The sequence below is a fragment of the Callionymus lyra genome, chromosome 7 (genome assembly GCF_982586985.1).
Source record: "Callionymus lyra chromosome 7, fCalLyr1.hap1.1, whole genome shotgun sequence".
NCBI lineage: Eukaryota > Metazoa > Chordata > Actinopteri > Syngnathiformes > Callionymidae > Callionymus > Callionymus lyra.
The window spans coordinates 1,420,072-1,441,192 of NC_141824.1; the positions used below are offsets into that span (position 1 = coordinate 1,420,072).

General features: G+C 43.9%; 1 protein-coding gene across 1 annotated transcript; it reads right to left on the minus strand.

Moving 5' to 3' along the window:
• Nucleotides 1-766: 766 nt before the first annotated feature.
• tiparp (TCDD-inducible poly(ADP-ribose) polymerase) lies at nucleotides 767-20,664 on the minus strand. The gene is made up of 7 exons (XM_087795549.1): nucleotides 20,503-20,664; nucleotides 18,756-19,697; nucleotides 10,331-10,514; nucleotides 8,519-8,706; nucleotides 6,610-6,888; nucleotides 5,241-5,498; nucleotides 767-2,079 (listed from the first exon to the last, which is right to left on the minus strand). Exons 2-7 carry the CDS (start codon nucleotides 19,688-19,690, stop codon nucleotides 1,890-1,892), a joined length of 2,034 nt encoding a protein of 677 aa, XP_087651675.1. The 5' UTR covers nucleotides 19,691-19,697; nucleotides 20,503-20,664; the 3' UTR covers nucleotides 767-1,889.
• Nucleotides 20,665-21,121: the final 457 nt, after the last annotated feature.

Sequence of the window (21,121 nt, forward strand, 5' to 3'; positions counted from 1 at the left end):
TTATAAAGTAACAACAACAGCGGGACTAGAAACATAACATATGCTTTGTGACCCTGGTCTCGAAAAGCGCTATATAAATAAATATAACTAACGTCAAGTTCAACCTGCTTTAAGCTGATGATGTCATATGTAAACAAACACACATGTTATCACCATAGCTGTGGCTTCATGAACATCGTTCAATATTAATTAGAAATAAAGTATTTTTGCTTCTTCTTACCTGACGTTCCTGCAGACCGTCGACGAGGCTAATGCTAAGCTAAGCTAAGCTAAGCTAACGAGCTCAAAAAAAGTCCGATATAAAACTTGAAATACTTTGGCTACAAGTGTCAAGTACTTAAAACAAGGACATAGATCTGGATGTTCGTTGATTCCGTGATTTATGATCTTATTTGACTTTATTGAACACTGAGCTTCTTAGCTGCTCCACAGGACAGTGTCAATAAAGTTTTATTTAAAAAAAACTGCATACGTTTCTGTAACAAAAGTATTATTTTCACATTAATGTAATTGATGTTTTTACATCATGAGACCCGTCAACACGTTTAACTGTGTTCAGTTGTGAATATTGATGCCTGAATTAAATCAAAACCCGGAGGTTTGAAGCTAATCCTGTAGAAAAACATCTTGTCAATAAAATACAATCTTGAAGTTCAAAGAGTTTCTTATTATTTTAATATCAGCTCAAAAACTAGTTTTTCTTTTCAGAACAAACAAACATTTACCACTTTTCTTCGTTGGATTCTTTAAAAAAACAAAAAAGATGTTTTATTTTTCTTTTTTTTATTGAATCAATGTTACATTAACCTAACATAAATAAACATTTTTTATTAACAAAAGGCACACAGTTCAAATATAAAACAAAGAACTTCTGTACAGTTTGTCTCGATGAAACGTCTCCGAGCGACACAATCGTCCGACAGAGATTTTTTTTAGGATTGTTAAACAAAAACTGCTGCGACTCCTGGTCCCGGAGCTGCGGGTGTGAAGGCAGCGACCGGTGCTCAGGCACCGACCGGCGCAGACTTCCTGTCAAGCCTCTTCCAGGAGGTTTTTTTATTTGTCAAATTCCAGAAGCGTCTCAACTTTCATCCACTTCCTGGTTTCAAGAATCACACGAGTCCAGGCGGTCGAGAGACGAACACGCAGCACAGACAACAACAGACGGACAGACTCGGGGAACCGTCACGAGAACTGAACAATAATGTGGGTTCAACGAATGGAAGCCTTCGATTGGTCGGTTCGTGGGACGTCGCTTCCTGTCGGCCAAAGTAACGCTAACTACAGAGTGGCTTCATCGGCGTGTTCTACAGCTATGAGACTAACTTCTGAGGAGGTTCCATCCTGGTCACAGCTGGATCCACGGAGCGGGTTCTGCCGTCTCACCTGACGTCACCAGAACTCCCCTGACGTCATGTGACATCATGCGACATCACCCCACGTCACTGGCGCTCCTGATCCAGTCCGGACCGGTCAGGACCGGTCCCTCCTCTGCAGTCCAGTTGGTTGGATCCAGTTTGACGGTCGTTCAGTAGAACAAACTTGATCCGATTCAGTGTAAGATGACGTGAGTGTCGAGAGACGCGTTGACGTGACCAGCGTTTGTCCAACAGGAAACGGCGAGCGAGGACGTGCGGACGCCGCGAGGCTCGGACGCCGCGAGGCTCGGACGCCGCGAGGCTCAGACGCCGCGAGGCTGAGACGCCGCGAGGCTCGGACGCCGCGAGGCTCGGACGCCGCGAGGCTCGGACGCCGCGAGGCTCGGACGCCGCGAGGCTCGGACGCCGCGAGGCTCGGACGCCGCGAGGCTCGGACGCCGCGAGGCTCGGACGCCGCGAGGCTCGGACGCCGCGAGGCTCGGACGCCGCGAGGCTCGGACGCCGCGAGGCTCAGACGGCGACGGTGCTCGGCACCTCCTCGTACATGATGATGAAGTACGGGTAGCTCTGGTCGTCGTTGAAGATCACGTAGATCTGCGGGTCCACCCAGTTGTCCACGCACGAGTCGTAAAGGTCACTGGAGGCGTCGCAGGGGTTGATGGGAGGAGGTCGCCGCATGGAGGGGTTACCCACGGTGAACCTGCACGGACCAGGGTCAAAGGTTAGATGTGTGTTCATGATCACAACATCTTCATCAAATCTTTCTTCATGGTTCGGATCAAACAGGACGTGATGCTCGTTGAGGACGAGAAGTTTGATGTCATCGGAATAGAAATTTAAAATCAATTTATCTTTTTTTAAACTTGTTTAAAGCATTTACTTTTTTCTAAATAATGTAATACATTTGTTGAACTAATCCCTTATTTAAAATAGATCAATTAAATGTTTATATTGGATTTGAAAGGGAACAAATAAAAACATTGTATTTTGAAGAATTTCTTTTATTGAAATTAGCATAAACTACGTGTAAAAAACTAGTTTTTATATCATTTAATGGAATGATTATAAAATAAATAGATACTCAACCTTAAACTGATCAAATTAAATTAAATCAATAAAAACACTATAATGGATGACATTTAAATGTTGAATTCACTCATTCAAATATATAAATAAAGAATTAGATCAATTCAATCTCATGTTGTTTACGTCGCTGTCAATAACTTCTGATCAACTTCCAAAACATAAACATTAAATATATCAACGAGAGCAAAAGAAGAAACAATGACTTTGAAAGACTTGAAACAGCGAATATTAAATCATCCTCATGTGTTCCAGAGATCAGAGTCTTTGATGTGTTCCTGTCCGAGGCGCAAAGCATCATGGGATCATGAGCTGTGGCGTCATCATGGTTGTTTGTCGCAGCAGTTCACGAGAAGATGTTTGAAGAAGAGCCGTAGAAGAAAACATTTCAATTCTTCCAGATAAAAGCTCCTCAGACTTCGCTCTCGCAGCCGCACAGCAATTATTTAGCGTCTAAAAAAAGACTCGTTAAGATTTAATAGCTACGCGGCGGCGACTGTGAGTTTTAGTGCAGTTTAAATAATATACGCCGCGATGCTGCCGCTGTGTGACAGGAATGTATACGAGTGCGATGTTGTGTATATGTGTGCGATGTTGTGAAGTCCGCTTGTAAATGTGATCAGTTCGGCTTCTCGTGAAAGATGGATGAGCAGCTGCAGACGACACTTGAACAACCTTCAGACAGAAATCACTGCAGAAGTTTCTAACCACGACTGTCTCGTCATCAGCTGTTCTACCTGCTCCGACTGTCTCTTCATCAGCTGTTCTACCTGCTCCGACTGTCTCGTCATCAGCTGTTCTACCTGCTCCGACTGTCTCGTGATCAGCTGTTCTACCTGCTCCGACTGTCTCTTCATCAGCTGTTCTACCTGCTCCGACTGTCTCTTCATCAGCTGTTCTACCTGCTCCGACTGTCTCTTCATCAGCTGTTCTACCTGCTCCGACTGTCTCTTCATCAGCTGTTCTACCTGCTCCGACTGTCTCTTCATCAGCTGTTCTACCTGCTCCGACTGTCTCTTCATCAGCTGTTCTACCTGCTCCGACTGTCTCTTCATCAGCTGTTCTACCTGCTCCGACTGTCTCTTCATCAGCTGTTCTACCTGCTCCGACTGTCTCTTCATCAGCTGTTCTACCTGCTCCGACTGTCTCTTCATCAGCTGTTCTACCTGCTCCGACTGTCTCTTCATCAGCTGTTCTACCTGCTCTGACTGTCTCTTCATCAGCTGTTCTACCTGCTCCGACTGTCTCTTCATCAGCTGTTCTACCTGCTCCGACTGTCTCTTCATCAGTTGTTCTACCTGCTCCGACTGTCTCGTCATCAGCTGTTCTACCTGCTCCGACTGTCTCTTCATCAGCTGTTCTACCTGCTCCGACTGTCTCGTCATCAGCTGTTCTACCTGCTCCGACTGTCTCTTCATCAGCTGTTCTACCTGCTCCGACTGTCTCTTCATCAGCTGTTCTACCTGCTCCGACTGTCTCGTCATCAGCTGTTCTACCTGCTCCGACTGTCTCTTCATCAGCTGTTCTACCTGCTCTGAAAGTCTAACTTGTGAGGAAACGCTCCAGACACCGTGACGAGCACTGATGGAGATGTTCTGTTCATGGCGCTGCGAGTCGGAACGATAGGTCATGATGATGTTGTTTCAGCAGGAAGACGCTCTGCAGGCAGCAGATCCTCGTTGCTCAACCAGCGTTTCTCTCAGGACACGTGAAGCTGCAGATATTTGCACGACCCTAACATTTGATCAGTGCTGAAGCATCTCTGACGCCTTTAAGGCTTGAAAATCTAAAGACATTATGACATTTTATATTTTTATCCAAAGAGACTAATAACAAGGTTAGGCTGGTGGGAGTAGGCCGTGACGCAGCCCGCCAAGGATAATAATAAGGATGAAATCAAAAGTCAACGCAGAAACCATTTACAGAGCATAAAGAATTCTCTTTCATAAATATGACACATCATAGTTTCTCTTTGTGGTCGTTTTGTTTATTGTGTTGTAATAGTGACACAATCATGTCCACAGTTGTGATGAACGCACAACTTATTTTTCCAGAAACTCTATCTCTCCCCAAATTTATAAATTCAACTAATGTGTTTATTTAAGTGTGTCTTAAAGTGATGTGTGACTCTATTGTATCATCAGTGTGTGGTTTGTCACCGCGCGTCATCAGTGTTCTCCACCTCCAAGGGACTCGATGTATAAACAAATCGTGATCACAGCTGGAGGAGTGAAGCCATTATTACGTCATAATGGACTCTCGTAACCTCTCGTTCGTCCAGATTTCAGAGCAACTTTATAAAGTAATAATTAAAACATGGTCATGATGAGAAGTTACTGCGTCTTGAAGAACATTCACTACATGATTTTCTGGAACTCCTGTGTTGTTCTCAGTATTATCTTGATCTTTAAAGTATATACTTTATTGAATATTGTTTTGATTGTTTAAGCGCTTTGTGACCCTGGTCTGGAGAAGCGTTATACAAATTAAAATTACTTACTTACTTACATGACACCAGAGTTGATGTTTTCATATTCGTCATTGACATGTTAGTATTATATGATTATAGTTGAATATCAAACTAATCTATGTGTAAAAATGAATTTGTTGAAAAGATGTTTAATTTTTTTAATTCAATTATTCTAAATTAATGATTCAATGGTTAAAGAAATGTAAACATTTAAATGTTAAATTAAACTTCTCAATATTCTGATCATGCAAAAATATAAGCGTTATATCATCACAGCGTCACAAGAAGATCATTTGAAGAACACACACCTGCCCGTGAGCACTTTGGCCAGGAACATGCAGTGGACTCCTTTGGTCGAGCGCTTGGAGAAGTTGTGCGAGTAGACGGCCTTGCGGGCGAAGTACGAGCCTTGGCCGAACATGGTGGCGTGTTTGCCGCACACTCTGGGGTCGAAGTTGTGTTTGCAGATGCCCTCCACCACGTCGGCCGAGGTGCCGTGGAAGAGGTGGCGCTCGCTCAGCAGCCGGTCCATCTCGGACATGCGGCGCGACATGTACTCCTTCTTCCTGCAGACACAAGTCGTGAGTGTTGATCAACAGAGCGGGGTCAACACAGGTCAACACAGGTCAACACAGGTCAACACAGGTCAACACAGGTCAACACAGGTCAACACAGGTCAACACAGGTCAAACATCTGAGGTGATCCCGTGTTGTTGGGATCTGTTTGCACTGAGAGAACATAAGTACGTCGAGTCTAATCCGGTTCTTGAGACACGCACACACACACACACACACACACACGCACACACACACGCACCCACATAACACACACACACACACACACACTTGTTTGATGTGAGCGGATCAATCGAGCATGTGCTGAAGCAAACGTCCGGCCCTGACCCCGCCATGACCCCGGCTGACCCCGCCGCCTGTGACCTCGCGTCACATCATGCTAACATCAGCAGCAGCTTCCTCTCGAGCCGTGAAGAGGAAACGCATCAGAACATCATCACAATCATCAGAGATTCTCACAGTGATTGTGAAACTCGAGGTACCAGTTCGTGCAGAACGTTCTCTCGCCGCAGACGCTCGCCTGCTGCGAGAGAACGTGACGGTCGCACACACACGGTCGCACACACACGGTCGCACACACACGGTCGCACACACACGGTCGCACACACACGGTCGCACACACACGGTCGCACACACACGGTCGCACACACACGGTCGCACACACGGTCGCACACACACGGTCGCACACACATGATCGCACACATGCTCACAACATTCTCACAACCTTGTCATCGACGACACAAACCAGCACATGATGAATATATTTATAAAACTGTTGTCAAATGTTGTTTTGTTACATTTATTAAGTCATTCAATTAAATATTATCTATATTTTAATGTTTAGTTTTCTTATTATTCAAAATAAAGTAAAAACTTTTTACAAATAGAGTTTGATATTGTTATTTAAAGAAAAACATTTAAAAAATGTAAATGTTTATTTAAAGCTTTTTCAATTTAAAATGATATAATAATATACTATGATCGGCTGAAAGTTGGATCATGTGATCATTTGGTATCAAAGATACTGAACATTAAACTGAAGTGAATCTATAGATAATACAATTATATATTTATACATTTACATGTAAACACGTCTCTCACCTCTTGTATTTCTCCCACAGGAAGGGGTTTTGCACTCGCAGGATCTTGATGATCCTGAACTTGGTCTCCGACACGGTCTTGTGGAACAGGCTGTAGACGGTTCTGTAGCTCCGGTCCTCGCGCGACACCGGCACCTGCAGGAAGTCCTGGCTCATCGTCATGGGCAACCAGGTCTCCGGGAACAGGCTGGGGGGGGTCGTGGTCGTGGGCGAGAGCGGCTGCGGCGCCGACAGGTCCGAGGACGAGGACGCCGGCGACGAGGACAGACCCCCCAACGTCCTGGAAGCAACAACACGTCAAGTTTCTCTTCGACTGCAGGACGAATCATCGTCTGCCATTATGATTTAAAACTAAATACTTTCAATAAAACATGAAACTTCATCATTCGTGTGTCAATGATGAAGTTTCATGAAGCTGGACTCGCTGGTGACATCACTGGACAAACTACTGTCCATCATGATCATCTCCCATGATGCAACACTGTCATCAGTGAACACACGGAGCACCAATGCTCCTCCCATGATGCAACACTGTCATCAGTGAACACACGGAGCACCAATGCTCCTCCCATGATGCAACACTGTCATCAGTGAACGCATGGAGCACCAATGCTCCTCCCATGATGCAACACTCATAGACTCAGGCACTCATTCATTCCTCGTGTTATTACAATATTTAATTCTGAGGACAGAAGTAAAAAGATGATTCTATTTTAATCTTTGTATGTTGTCTATATTTGCACTTTGTTCTTTTCATTGCACTTTGTTCTTGGTTTTATGAAACCATCATCTGCTGTGAACTGGAAACACCTCGAGGATCAATAAAGTCGCACGAACAGTCAAACATCCATTTATCAAGTTCAACTACAATGGAAACTAGTTCACACTCTTTGTTTATTTCATACTCGTTATTTTCTGATGAATATTTCAGCAAAATGAAAATTAAACATTATATAATTAAGAAAATAAAGCCTAGATTTATGATGTAATTGCATCGTTACACGATATTCTAAATAACAGGACTTGAGCTTGTTTTGTTCATCTCTAGATGTTTGCACGACCTTGGGGTGAACATTAATGTTTGTACTTTGTTCACATCAAATATCATCTTCCGTTACACAAAGACAACATAATGTATGTAAAGTTTAGAATGGACGTCACAACTAAATGAGTTTTTTTAATTCCTTAAAAAGCTCATCTTTGATGGAACATCAGCAGATAGACGTCTGGAGAACAGAAGAGAATCTGATCTTCTCTGTCCTGCAGTCGATGCTGACGCGAGACTCGACGAACAGAACGTTGAAGACGATCAGCAGCTGGAGGTGAGAGCGACACGTCAAGATGTTCTCACATGATCACGATCAGGAACCTCGACCTCTGACTGCGACTGTGAGAAGATCACGGACACAAACAACGTGTTCTCTCGCTCGTACAAACTGTTCTGGAGCGTTTGTGCGACAGAAGCAGCTGGAGCTGCAGCTCTGCCAGGAACAGTCGGGCGAGACGACACTTGTTCCTGATCCGGTCGCTCTTGTTTTCGAACCGGAGGCGAACAGGAGAATCATTTGAATAAAGTCAGACTGAGACGATGAAGGTCGTCTCTGCTCGTCATCTCGTCATACACAGAACAGCTTCTGTCTCCCTTCACGTCATCTAAACCAGCCTCTGGAGGAGATGAGTTCTGATCCGGGTCTAGAGTTAATGTGTCCCAGTCACGGGGCGAGTATTGACTGTGACATTATCATTGTGTTCTGGCCTCGGCGTGGAAAGAACAGATACTGCGAGGGTCACATTGAGCAGCGGCTCTTAAAAACAAGTGTGTCCTGGAGTCAATCACGAACAAACAAGATGTGATCCAACACCCGAGAACATGGAGTTCTTCCTCAGAGGTGGTTTGTCTCCACACTTACTGTAGGTGCGGCGTCAGCATCACGGACGACATGAACATCGGCCGTTTCTTGATCTGCCGTCTGAAGCCGAAGACCGCGTTCTGCTGGAAGCCTTCGCGGATGTTGAGGATGTACTGGTTCTGGAGCGTGATGAAGCGGACCTCCTTCAGACCCCGAGCACTCGCCTCCTCGATCAGCTTCACCACCGGCTGAGGAGCGAACAAGGATGAGGAGGGGAACGTATACATGTATACGTGTACATGTATACGTGTACATGTATACGTGTACATGTATACGTGTACATGTATACGTGTACATGTATACGTGTACATGTATACGTGTACATGTATACGTGTACATGTATACGTGTACATGTATACGTGTACATGTATACGTGTACATGTATACGTGTACGTATGTACACGTACACACGTACACATACATGTACGTATGTACACGTACACACGTACACATACATGTACGTATGTACACGTATGTATGTACACGTATCCATGTACACGTATACATGTACACGTATCCATGTACACGTATACATGTACACGTATACATGTACACGTATACATGTACACGTATACATGTACACGTATACATGTACACGTATATATGTACACATCTATGAACGTATATATGTACACGTATGTATGTACACGTATGTATGTACACGTATATATGTACACGTATATATGTACACGTATGTATGTACACGTATATATGTACACTCTTATATGTACTTGTATACATGCACACGTCTATGAACGTATATATGTACTTGTATACATGCACACGTATATGAACGTATACATGTACACGTCTATATGTACACGTCTATGAACGTATATATGTACACGTATATATGTACACGTGTATATATTTGTACACTTCTATGATCGTATATATATGTACACGTCTATGAACATATACATGTACACGTCTATATGTACACGTCTATGAACGTATATATTTACACATCTATGAACGTCTATATGTACACGTCTATATGTACACGTCTATGAACGCATACATGTACTCGAGAATACTACACATATATCCTTGTTACTACACTATCACAACACCAGAGTCAAGTACTGGACAATACTACACATATATACTTGTTACTACACTATCACTACACTATCACAACACCAGAGTCAAGTACTGGACAATACTACACATATATACTTGTTACTACACAATCACAACACCAGAGTCAAGTACGCGACAATACTACACATATATACTTGTTACTACACTATCACAACAAACAGAGTCAAGTACTCAACAATACTACACATATATACTTGTTACTACACTATCACAACACCAGAGTCAAGTAGTCGACAATACTACACATATATACTTTTTACTACACTATCACAACACCAGAGTCAAGTACTCGACAATACTACACATATATACTTGTTACTACACTATCACAACAACCAGAGTCAAGTACTCAACAATACTACACATATATACTTTCTACTACACTATCACAACACCAGAGTCAAGTACTCGTCAATAATACTACGAAACATCACTTTTGAACCTGTTAGATAACCCTGACCTGGATGAACCTTCACGTACAAATATATCCTTGTTCCTACAGTATCACTATATGTTATTATATATTGTATCATGTACCAGATTCTTGACAAAACCTAATAGAAGTTCTGGACAAGGAGAGTAAAAACACAGCTTGCTCACACCGTTTTGAAGAACATCTACCCCACATTTAAAGAGTGTCAGGACCTGACAGTTTGACTGATGGTTCTGATGGTTCTGGTCAGAGTTCCGACCGAGACCGTGGCTCACCTCTGAGTACTCCCTCCAGCCGAAGTTGTCTCTGCAGTAGTACTTCCACATGGTGTGACAGCTGGGGACGGGGTTGGCCGAGGCAGGGGCCTGAGGGCCGGGGGGCGTGGTCAGTCTTCGGACGCTGTCGAAGTCTATGTCGCAGACTCGCATCGCGCCGAAGTCCAGGCTGAAGACTCGACCCCTGAAGGAGGAGGAGAAGCGTTAGATCGTCGTCCTCCGTTGAAGGATCATCCAACAGGAAGCAATAACAACACAAACAACACAAACGATAACAATCGTCTTTTCACTCGTTCTCAGAAGTAAACGTTCTAATAACACGAGGAACGAATGAGTCCCTTGCTGTGTCTCAAATCACATACTTGTGTACTCAAAGTTAGTATTTTTAGTGCGTAAGTGCGTCTCAATTCTTAGTATGCGAAATGTAGTACTACGTACACACTAAATTGTCACTAAAACGCCCTAAAAACTGAGTATGGATCGATGGACACTGGAGAATTAGTTACTAGTTAGTACGTACACTATCCTGATGCATACTAACTTCTAGTGTACTAAGAGAAGTATGTTTGAGACATACTATCTGTGGAGGATTAGTTACTAGTTAGTATGACACTATCCTGATGATACTAACTTCTAGTATACTAAGAGAAGTATGTTTGAGACATACTATCTGTGGAGGATTAGTTACTAGTTAGTACGTACACTATCCTGATGATACTAACTTCTAGTATACTAAGAGAAGTATGTTTGAGACATACTATCTGTGGAGGATTAGTTACTAGTTAGTACGTACACTATCCTGATGATACTAACTTCTAGTATACTAAGAGAAGTATGTTTGAAACATACTATCTGTGGAGAATTAGTTACTAGTTAGTACGTACACTATCCTGATGCATACTAACTTCTAGTATACTAAGAGAAGTATGTTTGAGACATACTATCTGTGGAGAATTAGTTACTAGTTAGTATGACACTATCCTGATGATACTAACTTCTAGTATACTAAGAGAAGTATGTGATTTGAGACATACTATCTGTGGAGGATTAGTTACTAGTTAGTACGTACACTATCCTGATGCATACTAACTTCTAGTATACTAAGAGAAGTATGTTTGAGACATACCATCTGTGGAGGATTAGTTACTAGTTAGTACGTACACTATCCTGATGATACTAACTTCTAGTATACTAAGAGAAGTATGTTTGAGACATACTATCTGTGGAGAATTAGTTACTAGTTAGTACGTACACTATCCTAATGCATACTAACGTCTAGTATACTAGGAGAAGTATGCGATTTGAGTCCCAGCACGCGAGTGTTGCATCATGGGAGGAGCGTTCGTGCTGAGATCTGGTAATTAAAGCTTCTGAGAGTTTGATTGACAGGTTCGGTGCGACCTTAAGTCCGACGGTCGTGCCGAGAATAAAACCAAAGATAAATGATTCAGTAGAAAGTGCTTCCAACGGTGGAGACATCAACAGTCTACGAAGTACAGTCTGAGCCGCGTCACCTCCTTTCACCCCGACATGACTAAAGAAATGTGCATCAAAACCTACTCATGCGTCGGCTCTCGTGTGACGCTTCTGTCTGTCTGCTCGTGGCATAGCGTGCCAGGGTACGGTGCCCACTTATGGAGTCTGACCCAGAAACGCTTTTGCTGCAGGCAGTATGGAGACTAATGCGGAGAGACTGGCACACACACACACTCATGCACACACACACACACACACACACACACACACACACACACACACACACACACACACACACACACACACACGAGTAGACTAAACTAAATAGTCACAAAATACTCAGCATGGCAGGGTTAATGGGCTCATTGATCTCCCGCCAGGAAACCAATCACATGTAATGTTGATTATCTGAAGGGGTAAAAACAAAGGCCTGAAGATAATAAGTCTGACTCGAGAGAGACGGAAATATCCGGAGAATCTTGGTGAGAATGAAACCTGGATTCAGAAGCAGATACAGTTTCGACTTGAGAACGATTATAGCTTTTACACGCTGACTCAGCAGTCGTGCGCCGTCACTCAAACACTGTTCGCTGGAGTCACGGTCAGCGTTTCTGCGAAATCATAGTGTGACGGCGGCGAGAGGAAGTGAAAGAGGGATTTATTTAATGAACATGTGCAGCAACAGCAAGTGTGTCAATGATCATGTGTGGGCGGAACACCAGAAGAACAGCTGAGTTCTATCAGGAGGTCCTCATTTCAGAGAAGCTTCTCAGGAACGTTCTCCAGATCTTCTGCTGCTTCAAGAGAAGTCACTTCAGGGTCATTTAAGATAAGATTACTTTAGTATTCACACGATCATTTAAGATAAGATAACTTTAGTATTCCCACAGTCACTTCAGGATCATTTAAGATAAGATAACTTTAGTATTCACACAATCATTTAAGATAAGATAACTTTAGTATTCCCACGATCATTTAAGATAAGATAACTTTAGTATTCCCACAGTCACTTCAGGATCATTTAAGATAAGATAAGATAACTTTATTATTCACACAATCATTTAAGATAACTTTATTATTCACACGACCATTTAAGATAAGATAACTTTAGTATTCCCACAGTCACTTCAGGATCATTTAAGATAAGATAACTTTAATATTCACATGATCATTTAAGATAAGATTACTTTAGTATTCCCACGATCATTTAAGATAAGATAACTTTAGTATTCCCACAGTCACTTCAGGATCATTTAAGATAAGATAAGATAACTTTATTATTCACACAATCATTTAAGATAACTTTAATATTCACATGATCATTTAAGATAAGATAAGATAACTTTAGTATTCCCACGATCATTTAAGATAAGATAACTTTATTATTCACACGATCATTTAAGATAAGATAAGATTACTTTAGTATTCCCACAGTCACTTCAGGATCATTTAAGATAAGATAACTTTATTATTCACACGATCATTTAAGATAAAATAAGATTACTTTAGTATTCCCACAGTAACTTCCAGGATCATTTAAGATAAATTAACTTTATTATTCACACAATCATTTAAGATAAGATTACTTTAGTATTCCCACAGTAACTTCCAGGATCATTTAAGATAAGATTACTTTACACTAAAGATGATTCATGACTTCATTGATAAAACATGTTTGAAAGGAAACAAGAAACAAAATGACGTCGACTTCATGAGTCACGTGACACTCGTTCAGGTTTCATTAGAAGTTCAAGGATTTACCGTCAGAACCTCGGATGTTCATGTCTGAGGTTTACATGCAGTCCAACCTCTCTCGCCCTCTCCCTCTTTTTTCTCTCCCTCCCTCTCTCTCTCCCTCCCTCCCTCTCTTCTCTCTCCCTCCCTCTCTTTTCTCTCCCTCCCTCCCTCCCACAGTGCAGTTTGTTCTGTTCTAAAAATAAAATTCCAGCAGTTAAATCAAGTGAACTGAGATTGTGAGCGACTCAGATGTTCCAGGAGACTCTGGTCCTACAGTTCAGTTCCACAGAAGTGACGACGAGATCTAAACGTCAATCATCTCTTTAATTACCAGAAAGTCAGAGAATATTATACTTTGACTGAAGAACTTTTTATTGACGGTCAAAGACGTTTCCACGACGTCAACATCTGATCCACACGCCTCGTTCTCTTTCTCACGGGTCCACCTGGAGGTTCCTGCACACACCTGAACACACCTGATCACACCTGCACACACCTGATCACACCTGAACACACCTGATCACATCTGAACACACCTGAACACACCTGCACACACCTGAACACACCTGATCACACCTGAACACACCTGATCACATCTGAACACACCTGCACACACCTGAACACACCTGCACACACCTGAACACACCTGAACACACCTGCACACACCTGCACACACCTGAACACACCTGAACACACCTGCACACACCTGCACACACCTGAACACACCTGAACACACCTGCACACACCTGAACACACCTGAACACACCTGAACACACCTGAACACACCTGAACACACCTGCACACACCTGCACACACCTGCACACACCTGATCACACCTGATCACACCTGAACACACCTGATCACACCTGATCACACCTGCACACACCTGATCACACCTGATCACACCTGAACACACCTGAACACACCTGAACACACCTGAACACACCTGAACACACCTGCACACACCTGAACACACCTGCACACACCTGAACACACCTGAACACACCTGATCACACCTGAACACACCTGATCACACCTGAACACACCTGAACACACCTGATCACACCTGATCACACCTGCACACACCTGAACACACCTGATCACACCTGCACACACCTGATCACACCTGAACACACCTGAACACACCTGAACACACCTGATCACACCTTCTTCTACAGCTTCTTCTCGTCACAGTCGTACTAAAATAACTCGAGTCAAACTGAAACTAACTTCATATCATGAACACGTTGATGACCTTTGACATTATTAAATATAGAAACTTTTAAGCAACAAATATCTTCATCAATTACAACCTTTGAACCTTCAAACTATTTCTACGTCACCTTCAAGTGTTTTGTAAACCTCGGTGTGTTTGGTGACGACAAAGAGTCGACGCTCGTGAAAATAACAACACGTGTGTTGACCTCTGACCTCACTCTTCGTAGAGATGACCTTGAACTTGGACTGTTGAAAAACGAACGTTTGATCCAAAGACAAATCAATGAACTTGAGACGAAAGCGTCTCAACATGAGACACAGAACCATGTTGAGCAGACAAACACAAACGTGCAGTCGTGTTAACATGTAATTACACACGTTATAAACACGTTATAAACACGCCCACGAACAATGAGACATGTCAGGTCGTTCTGCCCTCAGAGTCGGTCTTTATCACGAACAAAGAACCGTCGTCATGGTGACATCACTGAAGATCCTTCTATAGTTGTCTAAAGTTCCTCAGGAATCAAGATGAATTCCCTGAAAGTTGTTCAATTCCTGTGAACCGTGAGTTCATCGCTACACACGTGTTCGTTTTCAACACAACTTTAAGAAGCGATGACTGCGACATTTTCTCTGGTCCTGCTGAGTCCAGGATTAACAGACGATCATATGCACAGGATTAACCTGCGGCGGCTGGACGTGGGAACACACTCGAACACACACTCGAACACACACTTGAACACACACTTGAACACACACTCGCGCACACACTCGCGCACACACTCGCGCCCACACTCGCGCACACACACATTATTCACAGATGTTGAGGTTATCAGGGGATCTTCAGCAGGTGATGCTCAGAGAAGCTTCTCAGGTTAATGGCGTCTCTTGTGAACGTAACCGCAGTGATACTGACTGCTGGAGCGACAGGAACGACAGGAACGCTGTCTGAAGATCTTCAACACGCCCTGAGACGAAGCTGCACTGAAGGACTGAACACAAAGCGGAATAACCAGAACCATGTGAAGCTAAAGATAGAGCTAAAACTAGAGCTAAAGCAAGAGCTAACACAAGAGCTAACACAAGAGCTAACAGCTCTTGTGTTAGCTCTTGTGTTAGCGTTAGCTGAAGCTAGAGCTAAAGCTAGAGCTAAAGCTAAAGCTAGAGCTAAAGCTAAAGCTAAAGCTAGCTTCTCTGCTGGTCTGCTCAGGTCCAGCTGTGTCTCAACAACAACTGTGTGAAGAGTGTGTGTGAAGAGTGTGTGTGAAGAGTGCGTGTGAAGAGTGCGTGTGAAGAGTGCGTGCGACACTAACAGGTCACAAGTTTCTAGAACCACAACATCATAAAGTTCCACTTTATCTCAAGACTATGACTCGTGTCGAGAAGTTGAAACAATCCTGACGAGAGTCAAAGAAAACCTTAGACATCATCGGTTACACATCCTGTTTGTAGAGACACACACATCAGTAAACACACATCAGTACACACCTGAGACACACACACAACAGTACACACCTGTGACACACACACATCAGTACACACCTGAGACACACACAACAGTACACACCTGAGACACACACACACACATCAGTACACACCTGAGACACACACACATCAGTACACACCTGAGACACACACACATCAGTACACACCTGAGAGACACACACAACAGTACACACCTGAGACACACACACATCAGTACACACCTGAGACACACACACATCAGTACACACCTGAGACACACACACATCAGTACACACCTGAGACACACACACATCAATACACACCTGAGACACACACACATCAGTACACACCTGATAGACACACACAACAGTACACACCTGAGACACACACACACATCAGTACACACCTGAGACACACACACAACAGTACACACCTGAGACACACACACATCAGTGCACACCTGAGACACACACACAACAGTACACACCTGAGACACACACACACACATCAGTACACACCTGAGACACACACACAACAGTACACACCTGAGACACACACACATCAGTACACACCTGAGACACACACACAACAGTACACACCTGAGACACACACACATCAGTACACACCTGAGACACACACACAACAGTACACACCCAAACCTACGACACCAACCGTCCGCCCACACGAGTCAACATCAAGGATTCATTAACTCAGGATATTTTAAATTAACTGTGAAGTTTTATGTTGTTTAATGTTAATCATTTAAAGTAACTTCACTGGTGCTCGACATTAAAGATAATACAGAGTTAACTGTTATATTATTGTTTTTATATCACGGTACGAGATAAAAATAATAACAATAATAACAATAATCATCAGACGCTGCTGTAGGTTCGTGTTAAAGTTCATACGTTTCATATATTTAATTTATATTTAACTGTAATGTGTTGTTTTGATGCAGAAACACTTGAAATATGTTAATATTTAATGTAAATAAAGATCAATGATTGGACGTCGTGCTTCAAACACTTGTTTACCAACAAAGCTTCTGAAGTTGTTTTACTCGACGATGTCTTTGTTTAGTTTTCATCACATTCTAGCAGTAATTTACCGTTTTTAACAAGTATTATGGAGCATTTCATGTACATAGTAAATACTTGTTTATAAGTTTGTGTTTAAATTCACTGTGAAGTTGAAAAGTATTTGATGTTTTCAAAACTAGTCTCATCACATTTAACCTTCAACTCATCCTGTCGATGACGTCACGTCAATAAAACACACGAAAGTGAAGATTCTTGTCTTTCATCGAGTCTTTGCTTCAGTGAAGTAAACGTTTGAAAGACGTGGTTGAAATGTTTGGATATTCTGGTGTTTAATGTTGTTTAATGTTGTTTAAATGTTGTTTAATGGTGTTTAATGTTGTTTAAATGCTGTTTAAATGTTGTTTAATGTTGTTTAAATGTTGTTTAATGTTGTTTAAATGTTGTTTAAATGTTGTTTAAATGTTGTTTAATGTTGTTTAAATGTTGTTTAAATGTTGTTTAATGTTGTTTAAATAGTAAGTAATTTATATTTATAGTACTTTTCCAGACCAGGGTCACAAAGCGCTTAAACAATTAAAACAATATTCAATAAAATATATACTTTAGATAAATTTAGATACTTTTAAGATAAAACTGATAACACAACAGGAGTTCCAGAAAATCAAGGAAATGCCTGAACAAATAAAAACGTCTAAACGTTTAAATTGTGTTTAAATGCTAAACATAAATATTGAGTAAAAACACAAACAGTTTCTACGACATTAACATCAAAGATACGATTAAAAGGTTTTGATCTTTTCTTTCAAATGGTGTGAGAGTCTTCACATGTGTGTGTGTTCCTTCATGTCACCCCGTGAGGACACGCCAGGAGCTGGCATGTGTGTGTGTGTGTGTGTGTGTGTGTGTGTGAGAGAGTGTGTGAGAGTGAAAGAGAGGTTTATCTGTCTGCTCGACAGTGTGCGTGTGAGCTGAAGCCACTGAGCTTCTCTGCTGACGCGTGTCAGCATCTGCGTGCAGGCCTGTGTGTGTGTTTGTGTGTCTGTGTGCGTGTCTGTGGGTGTGTGCGTGTGTGTGGGTGTGTGCGTGCACGCCATTGTGTGCATGTCTATGACTGGGGGAGGGAAACTGCCGAGTCTGTGTCAGTGACCGCACGAGGCAACCGGGGGTCATGAAAGTTCACCGTGTTGTAAAGTCTAGATTGAAAGACTCGCAGCCAATCAGAGGCCGGCTCCGGGGCCCAAACAGGAAGTGGACCTCAGGGTCAGGACGTGGTCTTATCTCCACGCGGGGAGCGACGCGGCAGGTGACACATGGACCAACAACATCTGACTCACTTCCTCCACAGCTGTGGATTCAATGGTTTCAGTTCAAGCCAGACCCGGGTCCACGGAACCACAAGTACCATCGACCGGGTCGGGCTCACGTCACACACGCCGGCGCCACTTGAGAGACACGACGGCGAGAAGAAGCTTCTGCAAACTTACTGGTACTTGAGCCGGACCTGCTCGTTGTCCGGGTTGCAGTAGAGTCTCTCCAGCTGCTCCTGGGACTCGTCGCCCAGACTCTGCCAGGCCGGACCGCTGCTGCGCCGGATCTGCCAGTGGTACGGCAGCACCGTGTGGTGGTGGGCGCAGTCGTTGCCGTAGACGCAGCGACCTTGAAGGAAGTCCACACAGATGTCCACGGAGTCCGACTGGTGCGTGTGGTACTGGAGCTGAGTCAGCAGCTCGAAGACCAGGTCCAGAGACGCCTCCTCGCTCTTGTCCTGGAACAGAACTCTCTTGTTGGACAAGGGTCCGGTGCAGTCCGTCTCCGGCGGGCTCTTGGCCCCGGGGCTCAGGAGGTCGTTGCTTTTGAGGGCGCCCTCCTGGTGGGGGGGCAGCGGTGCAGCTCCGGGAGGTACTTCCCTGCTGCTGGACCCCATCGTGACCGCGGTCCTGAGGCCGGGCTTGGCCTGAAAGCAGCGTCCGTCGGGTGAGGGTCCGGCCATCTTGGCTCGCTTCCCTCGCCGCTCCGTCTCGTCCAGCTCTGCGCTCGCGTCGCTCAGGTCCACATCCCGGGGGATCAGGCCCGGCTTGGCGTCCACCGGGTCCTTCAGACACACTTTGGTGATGCAGGTCTGCTTCACCACGGCGGCCCCGCACAGTCCTGTAGTCCTGCCCTGGGTCCGCGGCACGAACACGCCGTCCCCGGACACCACGGCCACGGTGCTGAGCAGTGTGGTCAGCAGGGGGTCCCCCAGGGAGCGGTGCAGGTACTTGGGGTCCAGGGTCCTGGACTTCTTCTTGAAGCAAGGCTTCACCAGAGGGATCTTGTCCTGCAGACCCACCATCTGCTGCTCGCCGAAGTCCTCGTCCATGGTCAGGCCCACGTCCAGGGCGAGCGAGGACTTCTGCAGGACGTGTAGACTCTTGTCCATGGTTCACCTGCGGCACAGAGAGAGAGTCATGTGACGAGTCATGTGACGTGTCACCTGTGAATCACGGCGTGAGGTCATCAAGTCTCTTGTCTTCTGAACCCACGCCCTCCTGGAAGCTAAACCTGCTCCAGAACTGCGTCAAAACCTCAGACCAGATCAGCAGATCCCAGACTCATCGGGGATCGATTATGATGCACCAGCAGAACCAGAACCAGAACCTTTGATGCTCTTTTGTTGTCTTTGGACTGAAGAACAAAATCATGTCTGGAACAAAAAACTCTTCTTCCCAGAAGATCTTTCATCACGAGAGTCTGATACGCTTCTGTGTGTGTGTGTGTGTGTGTGTGAGTGACACACACACACACACACACACACACACACACACACACACACACACACACACTCATATTCACAGAGGGAGAGAGACACACGTACACTCACACATACACACCCACATACACACACACACATAACACTCTCTCTCACACACACACACACACACACACTCACTGCAGCAAAGATCGGCTAAAGCTAAAAGCTAAAAAGCTAAAAGGCTAAAAAGCTCAAAAAAACATCGAACGATAAAAACCTAAACGTTCTCTCGGTTCAATTGTTCCTCCTCGACCGCCGTAGATCTGCTGTTGACTCGAACGTCGTCGAGTAGAAAAGAAGAGACGAGAATAAAAGACCGTCTGGACGAGGAGAGAGAAGAAAGAAAGGAGAATAAAGGATAATAAAGGAGGATAAAGGAGAATAAAGGATAATAAAAGGAGAATAAAGGATAATAAAGGCGGATAAAGGATCAAACGTACCTGCGACACTCGCGTCCGTCGACACCGCGTAAGATCCGCATCACAGAACCAGGAAGAGAGACGCACGAGCCCCGCCTCGATCACTCATGGTCCCTCAGAACCGAGTCTCTTTGTATCTGTGGACCGAACACACGTCCTGTGAGAAGAACCACTGACCACTGCAGCACTGACTGACTGCCGGCGGAGAAGCCTGGCCCCGCCCACTGCCGAGAGGGCGGGGCTTCCGGAGAGAGAGACAAAGAGAAAGAGAGAGAGAGAGAGAGAGAGAGCGAGAGAGAGAAATAGAAATAGAGAGAGAGAGAAATAGAAATTGAGAGAGAGAGAGCAATAGAAATAGAGAAAGAGAGAGAGAGCAATAGAAATAGAGAGAGAGAGAGAGAAATAGAAATAGAGAAAGAGAGAGAGAGAGCAATATAAATAGAGAAAGAGAGAGAGAAGCAATCGAGTGAACTTTGAAACTTTAAAAAGCATGAAGATCCGAGAAAGGAAAACGAAAAAGCCTGAGTGAAGATAAAGAACTTGTTACTGTAAACACTTCTATAAATACTCTGACAGTTATTAATCTGCTTCATGACTTCATGACGTTATTTTCAGGAAACTTGTGTTGCCAAATAAATCA